We start from the raw sequence: 15,540 nt of genomic DNA on the forward strand, positions 1-15,540 counted from the left end.
TGGCCTTCGCCCCCTCCCCTCGCGGCTCCCAGCCAGGATCGGGCCAGTGGTGGGGAGGGGCGTTGGATGTGCGGCGCCCCCACCCCCCATGACATGATTTGGTGCGGGGGGGGGGAGGATTACCTCCGGTTACAGCACCACCTGCAGATACTCCACAAACCTGTTTTTTTACAGCCTCTCTAGGTGTCAATCCGTCTGTGTGTGTGTGTGAGGTGAAAATAGAAAATTCTCTGAAGAGACCTGTGCAATGGTCAGGGGCTGTACGCTTTGGTACTCTGTTGTTTCCATCTTTCTTTTTTTCTTAGGGAACTTCGACTCCCATCATCTTGTGGCCAGGGGGTGATAGGTGTTGTAGTTCAGCAGCAGCAGCTGGGGTGCCCGCCTTGCCCTGCCCCTGAGGCGAGGTGCCCCCCCCCCCCGCCTGGCAGCTGGGCTGGGCCCAAGGGAGGCATTCGGGGCTCTGGCTGAACTGGGAGCTGCTGCTCCTTGCAGGCTGGGAAGGGGCAGGAGAGGAGAGGCAGGCGCAGGAGACACAGGCCAGGCCAGGCCAGGCCAGGGAGGAAGAGCAAGCCGGACACACAAAGAGGGCCGCCGTCTCCCTCCCGCTCTTCAGCCAGAGACCCCAGCGAGAGACAGACGACGACTAGGATCGTCTCCCTCCCGCTCTTCAACCAAAGTTCTCAAAGCAGTTTACACAGAAAAACAAACAATAAAGAAGATGCCGCCCCCCCCCAATCCGCAAAGGGCTGGCAATCTAAAAAGAAGCACAAGGCAGGGGCCAGAAACAGCCCCTGGAGGGGGGCTGTGCTGCGGGCTGGACAGGGCAAAGTGCTCTCCCCAGGCTCAACAGAAGAGACTCCCCACTTGACAAGGGGCCTCCTTGCTCAGTGGTTCGCCAACACCTGAATGACATGGCTCCCTGTCCCCAAAGGGCTCACAATCCAGAAGAGAAACATCAAAGAGGGGCACCAGCAACAGCCCCTGGAGGGGATGCTCTGCAGGGGTGGAGGGGGTCAGCTGCTCTCCCCCTGCAAAAGGGAAGAGAATCACCACTTTTTAGAAAGAGCCTCTTTGCTCAGATAACAGGAGATCTTTATTACAGAATCCATTTCCCACTTTCCCCCTCTTGGAAACTAACTTAAAGGCCACAACTGTCAGCTTCACCTCCCCACATTAGGGGGAAACTTCCCCCCACCCCACAAAAAATTTGAGTTGGGGCAAAACATGCAAATGGCCAAGAACTCACCTCGCCGCCTTTGGCCAGCAGGGGGCAGCCGTCTCCCTCCCTCCCTCCCAGCAGTACTTTGGCCACAACCCACTTTCCAAAAAGTTGCACAAACTTCCTTGTGAGTTTCCTTCGAGAGAACGGGAGGAAGTGGGCAGGAACCACCGAGAGGGCCAAGAATGCCGCTGCCGCCAGCAGGGTTGGCCTCTGGGCTCTTGCAGCCGGGCCATGGGGGGGAGAAGCACCCACAACAGCACTATCCCCACAGCCCCAGAATGGGAGCCAGGAGGCCAGCCCGGGCCGTGTGGGGCAGGAGGGGTGCAGCCCAGCCCACAGACCCCCCACGCACAGCTAGAAAGGTGCCTCCGGCCACCCAAGACCCCTGAAGCCTGAAACCTCGGAGAGCTGCTGCCGGTCAGAGCAGGAACAGGTTGCCCGGACTCTGGGAAGCCCCACCCAGAGGGGGACGGGGAGGGATGGCTCATCCCAGCCCTTCCCGCTTGGCTTTCCTGGCCCTGAAGCCCAGCAGAGTCACCACCGGCCCGGCCCGGCCCGGCCCTCCACGCTCCCCCTCTGGCCGAGGCTGCTCAGGCCGTCCTGCCCTGCCCAAGTCCTCCGGGAGAGCAGCCTGGCACGCGCCACCCCACCCCACCCCCCCTTCCAGGAGACAGAGGCAAAACGTGCAGCTGCCAAACTTCAAAATCAACCTTTAATGCAAAGACTGCAGTTGAAAAAGATCACCAGACACTCCCCCCCCCCCCAGATCCATGACTGGCTGCACTTTATTTCCTCTCGGGCCTCGCAGGACCCCACCCACTGTGCAGAGCGGCTGGCCACACCGACCCCCCCGCCACCCCTTCCCCTCCCAGCCTGGGAGCAGCTGGCAGAGCTTCAAGGTGGCCTCAGCCGCCACCCTCTTCCCCAGACCCCCCCCCCCGAAAGCAGAGCTGGGTCCACCAGGCAGCCTCCCCCCCGCCAGTTCCCAGGAGACCCTGGATCGATCTCTCTCTCTCACACTCACTCACTCACACACACACACGCACACCCAGAGCAGGGGCTGCACAGAGTGCCTGAGCAGGCCTGGGGCCGTCTCCTGCCCAGACTGGGGGGAGCCACCGTGGGGCAGAAGCAGGCCAGGAGCCTCTGCCGGTTGGGGCCATGCAGGACAGGCGGGAGGTGCTGCCCAGGGAGTGAAGTGTGTGGGGGGGTGAGAAGCTGTTGGGGGGGGGGCAGCCTCCCCAGTGGGTTGCTTGAGGCTCTGGGGAGAGGGGCCCCTGGCCAGAAGGCGGCCAGGCCGGGCTCTGCCCTCGCCCCAGGCCGCTCCGTCTCCGTGTCTGGGGCCCACTGAGGCCATCTCAGTGTGGGGAGGGCCGGGGCCATGTGGGGCAGTGACCGAGCAGTGGGGCACCGGCCCACGTGTGTCCTTGAGGGGCGGGAAGTCCATCCACGCAGGCCCCCCTCTGCCCCAGCCCCTCCCATCAACGGGGGTCTTCATCCAGAAGGGGGGGGCGGGGCAGACCAAGTCCCCCCCCCATTCGCTCTCGCCCCAAGTCGTGTGCCAAGCAAGGGGCAGCCCCCCCCAATGCAACATCACAGGAGAGAGAGCGAGTTACCTCAAACGTAGCGGATGTATTCAACCTCTCTCAAAAGAGCAGCAACGGCGCCCGGTGGAGGGAGGGCAGGTGGGCTCCCCGGGGGGCGGTGGCGGGGGGGGCCACAGCTGGGCAGAGTCCGGGGGTCACTCGTGCCGGCGCTTGGAGGGGGGCACCAGGTGGGCCGGCAGCTCGGCCGGCAGCTCGTGGCCCTCCAGCTTGACCTTGATGAGGTGGTTGGCCAGGGCGAACTCCTCGTCGTCCAGCAGGCCGTCCTTGTCCACGTCGGCCAGCTTCCAGATCTTGCCCAGGACGGTGTTGGGCAGCTTGGACTTGACCATCTCCTTCTTGGCGCTGGCCCCGGTGATCTTGCCGTTGACCGGCGAGAGGCTGTAGAAGACCTCGTCGTAGCTGGGCTTGTCGCGGCCCACCACCCACTCCGCGTCGTCGATGCCCTCGCCCGCCCCCTCGCCGTAGCCGGGGCCAAAGGGCCCGTTCAGGCTGCCCTCGAAGGCCCCGCCCTTCACCCCCGGCGTGGCCAGCTGGGCCTCCTCCTGCCGCACCAGCACCATCAGGCGGGCAATGTCGTGCGCCAGCATGTCGTCCACCGCCTCCAGCAGCTTCGGCTTCAGCGGCTGGAACTTCCCAAAATCCTGCACCATCAGCTGCTCCTGGGGGGGGGGGGCGGGAGGAGGAGGAGATGGTGGCCGTCAGCAACAGTGTCCCCCCCCCCCCCCGCCGAGGGGGGTAGGGCAAGCCGGACCGGGAGACGCGCCCACCGGCCCCACCCACAGAGGACTCCAGCACCTGCCTCTCCCCCCCCCCCCCCCGCGGCGCCTGGGCCGCCCCGCCCTACCTGCATCTTGCGCAGGCTGGGGAAGTCTCCCGGGGAGATCTGGTGCTCGCGCTCGATCTTCAGGTAGATCTCGCCCAGGTTGCTGACCAGCTCCTTCTTCTTGCTCTCCTTGCCGAAGACGTTGGGCATCTCCTTCTTCAGGGCGCTGATGATGTAGGCGTGGACCTGCCCGGAGAGAGGCCAGCAGAGAGCTGAGCGGCCCCGCTGGGGACCCTGCAGGCGCCACAGGATGGGGCCCCAAGCCCACGGGGGGGGGGACGGGACCGGGCGCGACCCACGGAGCCTGCCCCGCTAGCTAGCAAGGCGGGCCCAGAAGCCCCCTCCGTATGCCCAGCGGAGACGGGTGAAGCCAGGAGTCTCTGCCGGAAAAGCCAGGCTGCTGTGCTAGGCCAGGGGGGGCCGCGGGCGGGGCAGAGCGGGGGGCTCCCAGGAGCTCGAGGGCAGCCCACCAGGGCCCCTCCTCCCTCAGCCGCCGCTCGGCCACGGGCGGGGCAGGTGTGGGGCAGGGAGGTCCGGCTGAGCAGCCCGCCAGCTTCAGGGCAGCGGGGTCCCCCGCCCCACACACCCCTCCCGCGCTACCCGGGGGTTGCACCCGGACCCGGACCCGGACCCCGCCCCCCCCCCCAGGCAGAGACCTTGGCCAGCCGGGCCCTCTTGATGAGGTCGTTGAGCTTGCGGAGGGCGGCGTTGCGGGGCAGGGACTGGATGTCCCTGAAGAGGTCCTGCTCCTCGGCCTCGAAGAGCTTCCGGTTGTCCGGGATGAGCAGCGGGTGGGACCAGAAGGAGCCGATGTAGACGCGCACCACCTCGGGCGTGTTGACGATCTTGCCCAGCGACCACATGAGGGCGCCGTAGACCCGCATCAGCTGCTGCGTCTCGATCTGGTCGGCCTTGTTCAGCACCACCCGGATCTTGTCCTCGTGGTTCTTCAGGCTCTTGATCACCTCCGAAAACTCGTCCGAGATGTCCAGCTTGTGGGCGTCGAAGAGCAGGATGATGCGGTCCACCCGCTCCGCAAACCACTCCAGGACCGCCGCGAAGTCGTAGCCTGCGGGGGGGGGGGGGAGACACCCAGGTCAGGGCCCAGGGCCAGGTGGCCGGCCTCCCCCCCCATCGCCCCACTCTTTCCAGGGGGACGGCACAAGCTGGCCTCCAGCAAGCAGGCCGTGCAGCCTCCCTGCAAGTGGGTGTGCGAAGGCGCCCTCTCCCGGCACTCAGGCCAAGGACCTCCGCCCCCACCATGTTGCAACCCATTGACAGGGAAGCTGGTCCCCTGGGCTAAGCAGGGTCCACCCTGGTTTGCATTGGAATGGGAGACCGCATGTGTCGGAGCCCCGTCAAGAGATGCCCCTCAGGGGAGGATTCTGGCTTCTTCCCAGTCCCCTCCCCGGCGGCGGCAGCAGCAGCAGCAGCATCTCCAAGGCAGGGCTGGGAGAGAGACTCCTGCCAGCAACCCAGGAGAAGCAGCCGCTGCCAGTCTGGGAAGACAGTCCTGAGCCAGACGGAGCGAGGGTCTGACTCAGGCTACGGCAGCTTCCTAGCTTTTGAAAGCATTCAAGGCAGAAGCCTCACAAGGCAGCTGCCAGAATCCAAACATGCCATGCAAAGTGGGGGGGGGGGATACAGCCTGTGTTAAGAGAGCAGGACCCCAGTGGCAAGGACACCCCCCCCCCGAGGCTGGGAGAGCCGGGTTCGAGCCCTCTGCGCCCCCCTGCCGCCCCCCATATCACGGCCTCTGGGTCAGCCTCTCAGCCTGGCCCACCAAGCCGGGCTGCTCCACCTCCTCGGCCCTCCGGCAACCCCCACCGCCCTGACCCCCTGGCCACTCTGGGAGCTGTAGTCCAGGAGCCGGGGGGGGGGCGCCAGAGGGCAGCAGCCCCACTCCTGAGGAAGGCCAGGATCCTGTATCGGTGCCCTCCTTGCCCCAAGAGAAGCGCTGAAGCCCACCCCCTTAAGAAGAAAGGCCGTGGCCCGGAGCCTCCCCCCCCCGGACACCCAGCAAGGGAGGGCTGCGGCCCCCTCCCCACCCCTCCCTCCCGGGAGCTCCAGAGCCGCCCCCCCCCACCGGCCACACCCCTCCCGCATTTCCGAGCAGGGGCAGGAAGCCGGGCTTTCCCTGGAAGTACCTCCTCCCCCCCCCACTCTGGGGCTTGCCCAGCTTCCCCTTTTCTGCCCCCCCCCACCGGCCAGCCAGACAGGAAGGAGACGCGGAGGAGGAGATTTCACAAGCGGCTGGGGGGGGGACCCCTTACCTGGGGGGGGAGGAGGGGGAGGCAGGAGGCAGCTCAGGGGCTGCCCTGAAGCAGCTCCCAGGAAACTGGGTGGGAGCTGGGCCAAGAGCGAGCTGCAGCCCCCCCCCCCCCCAAGAAGGGGCCAGGGTCCCCTCCCACAGGGATCCCCGGACACCTCCCAGCATCCCCCACTGCAAGGGCTTCTGGGCGTTGTAGTCCCCAGCGCCTGGGAATCCCTGAGCGCACGCGGGGACTCTGGCCGGGGCAGCGGAGGAGGGCCGAGGGGTCTGCCCACCACAGCCGCGCCCAAGCGGGGAGCAGGACGGCCATCCCCGGCAGGGCTGCCTGAGGCGCTTGCGGGAGACCCTGCAGAGAAGGCCCCGCCGAGCCCTCCGGAGGGCGGGCGGGCGGGCGAGTGACGCCGGCCTGGGCAGAGGCCAGCCCTTGCTTGCCTGTCCCCGTCACCGAGAAGAGCCTCCCTTTCCCAGGCTCGGCTCAAGACGCGGCCGGGGGCTGAGCCCAGGGCCTGCCCCACAGCACGGGAGCTGGCCTTCTGCCCAGGGAGCAAGAGCCAGGGGGCGCGGTCCCCCTGGCACAGGAGTGGGCAACTCAGACGCAGCAGCGGCTCCGTGGCGGACAAAAGCCCACCCAGCTCCCCGAGGGCCTGGCCGAGACCCGGCTCAGAAGCCCAAGGGAGGGATCCGGGGAAGGCCTGGCCCCGCCGGCAGCTGCGCTCTCTCTCTCTCTCTCCTGGAAGGCAAGGCGGCAGCAGCTGCTGGACTCTGGCCCCGCCCGCCTGCCCCCCCCCCCCGCGGGGCTTTTCCGCTGACCCTTCGCCAGCAGGCAAGGCGGGGCCAAACTCCGGCCCCCCTGCCTGGCTGAGCAGCTCCCCGGGAGGAAGGGAAGCCCCAGCCCTCCTCTGGCCCTGGGCCCCTCTCTGGGCCTGCTGCTCGGCACACGGGGGCCCAAGGAGGGCCCCGCCAGGCCCTGAAGGCCTCTGCCGGGCCAGGACCGAACCCTGCAGGGCAAGGCAGGCGCGGCTCCGACACTGACCCCCCCCCCCCCGGATACAAGCCCCACAAGCCCCCAGCTAGTCCAGGTGGCAGCGCAGGGAGCCAGCGAGGAGCCCCTGAGGGGGCCGGGGGGCTTCCCACTCCAGGGGAGACAGCCTGGGGCCCCCTCCAGGTGGCAAGGGGGGGCGGAGAAGAAGGGGGCCGTGTGTCAAGGCCAGAGCCAGAAGGGCGTCTTGGGTGGCCCCCCAGCACTGGCCGGCCGCCCTGCCCCAAGAAGCCAGAGAGAGGCACCCGCGGCCGGCTTCTGCTTCCAGCAGGGGAAGTTGTGGCCCACGGGGGGGGGGGGGACTCCGCAGGGAGGTCAAGCTGCTGGCAGGCAAGGGGTCACCAGGGGGCGCGGCTTTCCCACGGGCAATGCCGGGCAGAGAGGGAAGCTGCCGCCACCGCCGCTGCCTCTCTCCCACCCCACCCCCAGGCGGCAAGCACTCAGGGCGTGCTCAGAGGCCCCCTTGCCCCAAGCCTGAGCCTTCTACCTGCTCGGCCAGCAAAAGGCCCAGGAGACGGAGAACGGCAAGGGGCAGCAGTGGGGCTGAAGCAGGATGGAAGCATCCCGGGGGGCAGCCCCCAAGGTGCCCCAGTGGCCCCCACCCCGAGCCCTCGGGTGCTGCAGCAGGAGAGAGGCTCCCAACTCCCTCTGGGGAGGGCTGCCCCCCGGGACTCTCAGCCCTCCTCTGGACCCCCCCCCCCCACCCAGAGCGAGAGGAAGCGGGAGAGGGAGCAGGTCAGTGCCCTCGCAGGCCCCCCCCGCCCACCCGCCCCCCACTGAGTCACCATCCCGGCAGGCTGAGTGCTGGAGTTTCCTGCCTGGCCAATCCCCCCAAATCCCCCCAGGTAGCCCCTGCCAGCTCAAGCTCCCCAGCCGGGAGGAGGAGGAGGAGGAGGAGGGGTGGAAAAAGTGAGGCACTTGCTCCGAACAATAGGAGTGGGGCGGGGGGCGGGGGGGGGGCCTCCGACTGCAGCTTCCTGCCCATCCAGGGCCCTGGCCAGAGCCGACATCCCAGAAGCCCTGAGGCAGTGGGGCTGCCCCCCAAGATGCTGCGAGGAGGAGAGCAAGGGTGGGGGGATGCCAGGGGCTCCCTAGGGACTACGGAGGGAGTCTAGCCCCCCAGCCCTCCAAGGGCCAAAGTCAAGCAGCAGAGAGCGCCGGCAGCTCTGCACCTGGGGTTCCCATGCAGAGCTGCCCCTCAAGAGGGCCGTGTTTGGAAAAGAAGAGACCCCCTGCGCCCCCCCACATCTGCCGGTCTGAGGGGGTCTGAGGGGGGCCCAGCCACTCCCTCGCAGCCCGACTTGAGAGCAGGAGGGGAGCCCAGCAGGGGAGGGAGGAAGAGAGACGAGGGAGGCTGCGGGAGCCCCACATCCTGGCCGGGGTGGAGCAGAGGCTTTATCGCTCCTCCGCAGCATTTCCTGCAAGCAGCCAAGGGGAGTGGGGGGGGGTCTGGGAAAGGCAAGGGAGTCGCCTCTCCCCCCCCCGCAGTGCCAAGAAGGGCCCACTCACGGCCCACAAAAGGGCCAGGAGAACTGGGGGGGGGCTGCCTTTGGGGCCGGCCACCGATGCAGCCGCAGGCCCAACCGGAGGAGTCTGGCGGCCCCAGGGAAGGGGGGCTCCCAGGAAGAAGAGGGGCTGGTCCCGGGCCTGGGAGCTCTGCCATCTCCCGGAGTCCAGCCTGGAGGGCAGCCCCCCCCCCCCGCCTGCCCCACAGCCGCTCCAACCCTCCGCGCAACCACAGCTTTGCTCCCTACTCCGCCTGGAAACTTTGGGGCGGGGAGAGTTTCCTCCCCAGGCGCCAGCGCCGGAGGACCAACCAGGAGCCGGCCAGAGGCCCAGAGAGGGAGGGAGCCGGTCAGCCGCCCCCCCCCCCCAGGAATGCTGCAGCACTGCCTTCCAGACTCCACCCCACGGTCCCTGGCCACTCCGTGCCCCATTGCCCCACACTGGGGGAAACGCGCCCCCCCGCCCAGCTGCACGACAGGCCTGGGGGGGTCACGGAAAGCTTAAAGCCAGAAGACGCGAAGGCAGCACCCACCAGCAGCGGAGGCCGGGCCGGGCAGGGCAGCCCATCGGCCCCCCTCCGGGCTAGGACCCCCCCCGCCTCGGGGTCAAGGGGCCCGGGAGGGGCTTCTGCATGGGTGGGGCTCCAGGGGTCCCCCGTGGCCCGCTGGCCTGCAGGCGGAAGGGGCTGCCGTGGGCGCCCAAGGGCCTTCCTCTCCAGAGAGGCCCCCAAGCTGCCTTGCAGCCCGAGGGGCAGAGCCTGGGCCCTGCGGAAGCGCCACCCCACAAGCGCTGCAGGCCCCCCCCCGCCCCGCCCGCCCCAGGGTTACCTCGGCTGATCCGCTGCTTCTCGCCAGAGAGGATCCCAGGGGTGTCGATGATGCTGATGCTGTCCAGGACGGGGTTGGGCAACTGAGCACACATGAACCTGCGGGGAGGAACACTGGCGTGAAGGAGGCCGCTGGGGGGTGCGTGTGGGGAGCTGCATCCCTCCCTGCCTGCCTGCCACCCAGCCCCCAAGGCAGAGCCATCTAGGGGTCGCCACGCAGCTCATGGGCCACAGGCAGAGAGAGGGCAGGCAGGCAGGCAGGCCTCACAGGTCAGCAGGAGTGTGGCGGGCAGTTCCAGAGGAGAAGAAGGAGAAGTGGGGGGCCCACCCCTGAAGCCCAAGCAGGCCCCGTGAGGGCCTGGCCAAGACTGGCAGCCCCAGAGCCGGCTCTGCCACCACTTCCCAGTCATGACGTGCAAAGACTGAGGCCCACCGGAAGCTCGGCCCATCCAGCTCTAGATGGCCTACTCTGACTGGCAGCAGCTCTCTGGAGTTTCAGGCCAGAGTTTGCCCTTCCCAGGCCCACCTGGAGACGCTGCCAGGGTCGAGCCTGGGACCTTGGGCATCCAGGGCAGATGTGCCACCCCTGAGCTACGGCCTCACCCCACAAGGGGCATCTCCTGCAGTCCAGAAGACAGACCCTGCTGACCCTCCCCTGGCGGGTTCTGTGGCAGACAAGCCGGAAGCACGACCTGTCCCCTCAAGCTAAGCAGGGGCTGCCCTGGTTTGCTTTTGAAAGGGAGACTGGAAGTGTGACCACTGTCAGATCTATTCCCCTCAGGGTTAGGGTTAGGGTTAGGGGGACCCCCAGAGGAGACTGGCCAGGAACGGAGGAGCCGCTTCTGCAGGATGGGGGGGGCCACTAGGGTTAGGGGGACCCCCAGAGGCTGACTCCAGCGCCCCCCCCCCGGCCAAGGGCATGACAGGCGAGGATGCTGGGAGGAGGCGGGACCAACCTCTGGGATTCCCGGGGGCAGGAAGCCAGCAGTGGGACCCCCTCCCACCCTCCATTCCCACAGCAGGAGGGGGACGACAGGGCAGACAGGCCGTCCCAACAGCCCCAGCAGAACCGGAGCCCCTCGCTGCCTCACCCTGGCTTTGCCCACAGCACAGGAGGTCCCCAGCGGGGGCTGCCTGAAGCCCTGGAGCGCTGCTGCCGGCCCGTGCAGGCCGCCCTGAGAGAGGTGGGCCAAGGGCTGGACTGGGGAGGAGGCGGCAGCCGCAGCCGCCCCTCACCCGGCCCTCCTCCCTAGCTCAGCCGAGAGGCCAAGCCCGGCCTCAGAGCTCCCACTGGGGCTCCTTCTGGACAGCAGCTGCCCCCCCAACACCCCCCACCCCAAGGCGGAGGGAGCACCCAGAGGCCTCCCAGGGCCCGCTCGACTCTCCCCCCTCCCCCCCCAGCAGGTCCCCTCAGTTCATGGCAGGCCCGGCTCCGGCGGAATCAAGAGGGCGCCCCCCCCACCCGCCTCAGCCACCCACACGGCCCTTCCCGGCGGCTCCCCGAGGTCTCGAAGCAGCCCCCCTAGAGACCCCCGGGATGGCAGGACGGAAGATGCGCAGCCCCACGAAGGGGCACCCCCGGCCCCATCCCAGCACCCAGGCGGAGGGCGAGGGAGAGCACCCGGATCGGGGGGGCAGGACATGCCCCCCACCCCGGGAAGGCCGCCCCCTCCGGAGAGGAGCTTCTGCCAAGGGGAAGCGCCACAAGACCGACTCAGCAGCCGAGCGCTTTGCCCAGAGAAGGGGAGCCGCCGCCGCCGCCTCCCGAGCCAGGCGCCTGGCTCCGTCTCCCGCGGGACCGCCGGCACTGGCTGGCAGCTCCCCGACCAGGGTCCTCCTTCCCAACCGGGCCACGGGCAGGCCACGCAGGGCCCCTCCTCCCGGCCCGCAGTGGCCTCCGACTCCTAGCCCCTGTGCCCACCGTGCTCCCTGGCAGCAGGCAAGGCGCCTCCGTCCCAGGCCTGGCCGGAGATGCTGCCGCCGCTGCCGCTGCCGCTGCCTGCCCGCGCCTGGCCCTCCCGCCCGCCGGGCTCACCGGTTGAGGAAGGCGTTGCCGAAGGCGTTGAGCTTGCGGAAGGGGCGCCGGGGGTCGACGACCAGCGCGTTGCCCGGGATGACGCCCTCGCTCTCGCCGCCCATGACGGCGATGAAGGAGTCGGTGGTGGGCTCGGGCCCGATGCGCATGCCGGGGAAGTCCTGCTCCAGCAGGTGCCGGATGAAGGTGGTCTTGCCCGTGCTGTACTGGCCCACCAGCAGCACCATGGGCTTGCTCTCCCAGTCGGCGGGCTCCAGCGCCGGCGAGTGGAAGTCGTGGAAGCGGTACTGCTCCTCCAGCGGCAGCAGCTTGCCCGCGTACAGCTGCCTCAGCCCCTCCGACACCGTGCGGAAGAGCTCCGGCTCCTTGCGCCGCCGCGCGTCGCGGCTCACCCAGCTGAACATGGCCGAGCCCAGCCCCACTGCCGGGGGGAGGCGGGGAGGAAAGGAGGGGGGCGCGTTATCGGCGGGGGGCGCGCCCCGGGGAGAAGCGCGCGACCGGCGGGCAGCGAGCGGCGCCGCCGAGCCGGACGGGACAGGAGCGCCACGCGCCCGCCGCGGCCCCTTTTATGCAGAGGCAGGGGCCACGCCCCCCCGGGCCGCCGATTGGCCGCCGCCGCCCGGCGTGCCACGCCCCCCCCCCGGAGCCGGGTGGGCCCATAGACCGATTTTCCGGCTAGACTCACAGAGCCGCGGCGGCTCACGACCCACCCGTCGCGCGCGGCCCTTTTAGCGCCTCCCGGTCGGCAGCCGCCACTGAGGAGGCCCCGCCGCCCCTCAGCCCCGCCAGGCTCCCTGGACGGGCGCCGGCTCCTGGGGGCTCCACGCCGGCCCTGCAAGGTGGGCCGCTCCTCCTGGGGCTCAGGCCCCCCCCCGCCCCCTGGCTTTTCCCGCCAGAAATCCCTCCCCTCACGGCGCCCCCTCAGACGGGCGGGCGGTGGGGCAGCAGCCGAGGCCGCCCTTCCTAAGCCGGGGGGGGGCTCTTCAGAGGGGCCCAGGCTCCTGGGGGGGGAATCCCCCTCACAAAACACCCTCCTGGCTGGTCTGGGGGGGAGGCTGATTTGGGGGTCGCAGCCGGGGGGGCCGGCTCCAGTTTAAAGCTGTCCCCAGAGATCCCCCCCCCACACAAAGCCCATGTTTTGCAGCATAATCCTCTGGGGTGGGGCCAATCCCTGGAGGCGCCAGGCCCGTCCGGCGGGGTGGGCCACCCTGGCCTACCTCACAGGCTGGTTGTGAGGGAAGCCCAATGGGCAGAACCAGGCCTGCTGCTCCCTGGAGGAGAAGGGGGGCCATCCCTGCGAGGCGGGACACCCCCCCCCGAATCAGCTGGAGAGAGGGGGGCCGATTTCTGGGTCCACAGGCTGGGAGGGGCCCAGGCCAGCATCAGGTGGTGGCACCCTTGGGTGGCCTGGGGGTCTCAGCACCCCCCACGGAGGATTGGGCCCAGCGGCCCCTTTGCCGCCACTCTTCTCCCCCCCCCGCCCAATACCCCAGGAGGATGCTCAGATTGGGGTCACTGAGTGTGTGTGTGGGGGGGGGGGTAGAAGCTGCCGGCTGAGTCTGCCCTGTTTTGCCACCTGGGAGGAGGCTCAGGCCGCCCCCAGTCAGCATGAGAAGGAAAATGGACTCCCAGCTGGCCCCAGAGGGCCTCGGAGGGCCCGTCCATAGGGGGGGAGGGGGCAGGGCTCCCCCCTTGGCTCCGACTTAGGAAGCCCGCCCCAGGCTAGGAGAAGCCCTGGTCAAGAAGAGGGCCATATCCCTCCAAGCATGCGCAGAGTGCCCTTCTTTGGCCCCCAGCCAGGCAGGGGCCCCAGTGGGCATGGGTCAGCCAAAGGCCTGCTGGGGGTGGGGGGCAGCGTGCACCCTCCTGCCCTCAAGTAGCGGGGGGTGGGGGCGGGGGTGGGGGTGGTGGCCTCACCTGAGCTCCCCTCGTCCATTTCGGCCTCCTTGCGCCCGCCGGCCCCCTCCCTCTGCATGGCAGCCCCACCCCGCCGGCTGGGCAGTTGGACGGTGGCCGGAACCCCCTTTGTGAACTGGGCTCCTGCATCGCCGGTGAGGTCAGTGGGTTCTGGAACCCGCTGCTGTGCGCTCGGCCTGGGGGTGCTCGGCCGTGCCTGGCCATGGGGCAGGACGTAGGGTGGCCCGGCCCAGTGTGCTCTCTCCTGCCCATCCTTTTGCCAGCCCCCACCCACCCCGCAGTCCTCTCTGCAACTGCCGCTCAGCCAGGTATACTGCCTCTGCATGTGGAGGTTTTGTTCCGAGCGGGCCTAGCTCAAGCAGCTCCGTCTCCATCCCCGAGTTGATGGGCTGGGCCATCTTGCAGGCCCCGGCCTGGCCGGCCCACTGGGCTGTCTGCACCGTTGCATCTGCCTTGCAGTGGTTGCTGGAAATGTGCTGGCGGGAGAGAGCTGGGGCCGGATCCTGTGCCTCCTTGCAGCAGACTGGCCCTGCCGGGGCCCCCGGCACCCTCCTCCATCCGCACCCCCCCCCCACAGGAGGGCTTTCTGGGGAGAGGTGCTCCCTCCCCTGGGAGAGCCGAGGCGGAAGGCCTCTCCTAAGAGGGGGCCAGCAGCAGGCAGCCTGGCGGCCTTTGAGGACTGGAGGCTGCACCTCAGGCGGGGCAGACCTTGAGCCAGCTGTGGCGTAACCCCTCTCTCTGCCCCCAGCCCCAGAAAGGACGCCCCCCCCCGAAGCCGGAAGTACCAGGATGAAGCTGGGCCTGGGCGCTGGTGACGCCTCTCCCGCGGAAGCCGGAGGGACGGACGGGGTAAGCCTGCGGGAGGCCGACTGCGGGGGGGGGACAGCTGGGGACGGCCAGGGGCCTCGGGGGGAGCAGCCCTCCTCTCATTCCTGTCGTTTCTGCGGCGCCCGTCCAGAAGTGGCTCCGCCGGAGGCCGTTCACAGCCAGGACCACCGAAAACGTCAACCCCCCGCTCACGTTTAACATCCTGGCGTTTTAAGAGCCGGCGTGGTGTCGTGCTGAGCATGCCGGACTAGGGCCGGGGAGAGCCGAGTTCCAATCCCGCTTCAGCCTCATGAGACTGGCTGGGTGGCTCTGGGCCGGTCGCTCCTCTCTCAGCCTGGCCTACTTCACAGGGTTAGGGGGGTGCGGAGGAGGGACTCCACCACTGGTCTGGGCTCCTGGGAGGAAGAGCGGGACATGGAACGGTAAGAATAATAAGTATACATCAAAGCTGAGCGAAAAAGTAGGGGCCTCTGCCTGGGCTCCCTTGAAAGCCGCCTCCAGAGGGGATAGGCCTGGGGGGGGGGTGGGGGGGAGGCTCCCAAGGCCTTCAGGCCCAGGCTCCCAAATTGCCAGCCAGGGGGATCTGGAGAGGCCTGGAGCCCAGGGGGGGAGGAGGAGGAGGAGGAGGAGGAGAGGAGGGGGCCCAAGCGGGGCAGACCTAGGCGGGTCCTGCTCCATCCCCCCCCCCCGCAGGGTCCAGAGGTCAGCCGGGAGGCATTCCAATGCGCTGCGTCAGGTTTCAGGGCTGCTCTTTGAAGGAATGCCTCTACAAATCGCTGCCAAGGGGGGACGGGGGGGGGGGGGCTCACAGGCAAGGGTGAGATTTGCCTCCCAAATAAGGGAGAGCCGCCGCCCGCCTGCCCCCCCCCGCCCCAGCCTCATAGTTTCCACTGCAAGTCCTGTGCGCAGCGGAGGAAGGAGGAGGGCCGGAATGCGGAAGGGGGGGGGGAGAGGGGGCTCCCGTGTCCGTGAAGGCTGGCCTGGCCTGGCGCTCTCTCCTCCTCCCCCCCCCCACGGCCCTTCTGGTTCCCAGGCCCTTCTCCCAGCCCCAAGAGGCCGCCTGAGGAGCCCCCTGCACTGGCCAGGCCCCAGGAGCCGCCACTTGCTCTGGCTGCCCCCCCAGGCCTCGCCCAGAGGCCCCGGCTGCTTGGGGGGCTCCTCCCTGCAGGCGGTGGCGGGAGGCTGGCTGCCTCCAGGACCCCCCCCCAGCCCCTCTGGGCACAGTGACCAGCCTCAAGGGCAGGGGGGGCTCCCTCCCCTCTCCCCCTCCCTCCTCCCCCTCCCCTGGGGCATGCCAGGTTGCTTCCCTTGCTGGGTGACTCTGCCTTGGCCCCAGCCCAGGGCCTCATCCTGCCTCTGGGTGCAGGGCAAGCTGGGAGGACCCCCCCCCCCGCCCAGCCCCATCCGCATGAAGGGCACGCCCCCCCCCCCGGCCAAGCCTCGCCCGGCAGGCCCTGCCCTCTGG

At 69.1% G+C, this 15,540-nt stretch overlaps 2 protein-coding genes across 8 annotated transcripts in view; one reads left to right on the forward strand and one right to left on the reverse strand.

The window, feature by feature from the left end:
• LOC128336948 (potassium channel subfamily K member 4-like) overlaps window positions 1–15,540 on the forward strand; it is a 77,521-nt gene that overhangs the window by 45,940 nt on the left and 16,041 nt on the right. For 2 of the 7 annotated variants that reach the window (XM_053277288.1, XM_053277287.1), the window contains exon 1: window positions 14,184–14,497. The exons of 1 other annotated variant lie outside the window; for it this stretch is intronic. In XM_053277288.1, coding sequence (XP_053133263.1) covers window positions 14,365–14,497 — 133 coding nt within the window. In that variant the 5' untranslated portion in view covers window positions 14,184–14,364. Of the gene's footprint in view, window positions 1–14,182; window positions 14,498–15,540 lie in introns of those variants that run through there. 4 more of the 7 variants (XM_053277284.1, XM_053277286.1, XM_053277285.1 and 1 more) reach the window with 4 other exon arrangements.
• EHD1 (EH domain containing 1) lies at window positions 1,913–13,796 on the reverse strand. Its single transcript, XM_053277283.1, has 6 exons — window positions 13,248–13,796; window positions 11,331–11,751; window positions 9,297–9,394; window positions 4,309–4,721; window positions 3,674–3,838; window positions 1,913–3,488 (listed from the first exon to the last, which is right to left on the reverse strand). The coding sequence occupies exons 1-6, from the start codon at window positions 13,570–13,572 to the stop codon at window positions 2,964–2,966; spliced, it is 1,947 nt and encodes a 648-aa protein (XP_053133258.1). The 5' UTR covers window positions 13,573–13,796; the 3' UTR covers window positions 1,913–2,963.

Source organism: Hemicordylus capensis, chromosome 14 (genome assembly GCF_027244095.1).
Source record: "Hemicordylus capensis ecotype Gifberg chromosome 14, rHemCap1.1.pri, whole genome shotgun sequence".
NCBI classification, from domain to species: Eukaryota; Metazoa; Chordata; class Lepidosauria; order Squamata; family Cordylidae; genus Hemicordylus; species Hemicordylus capensis.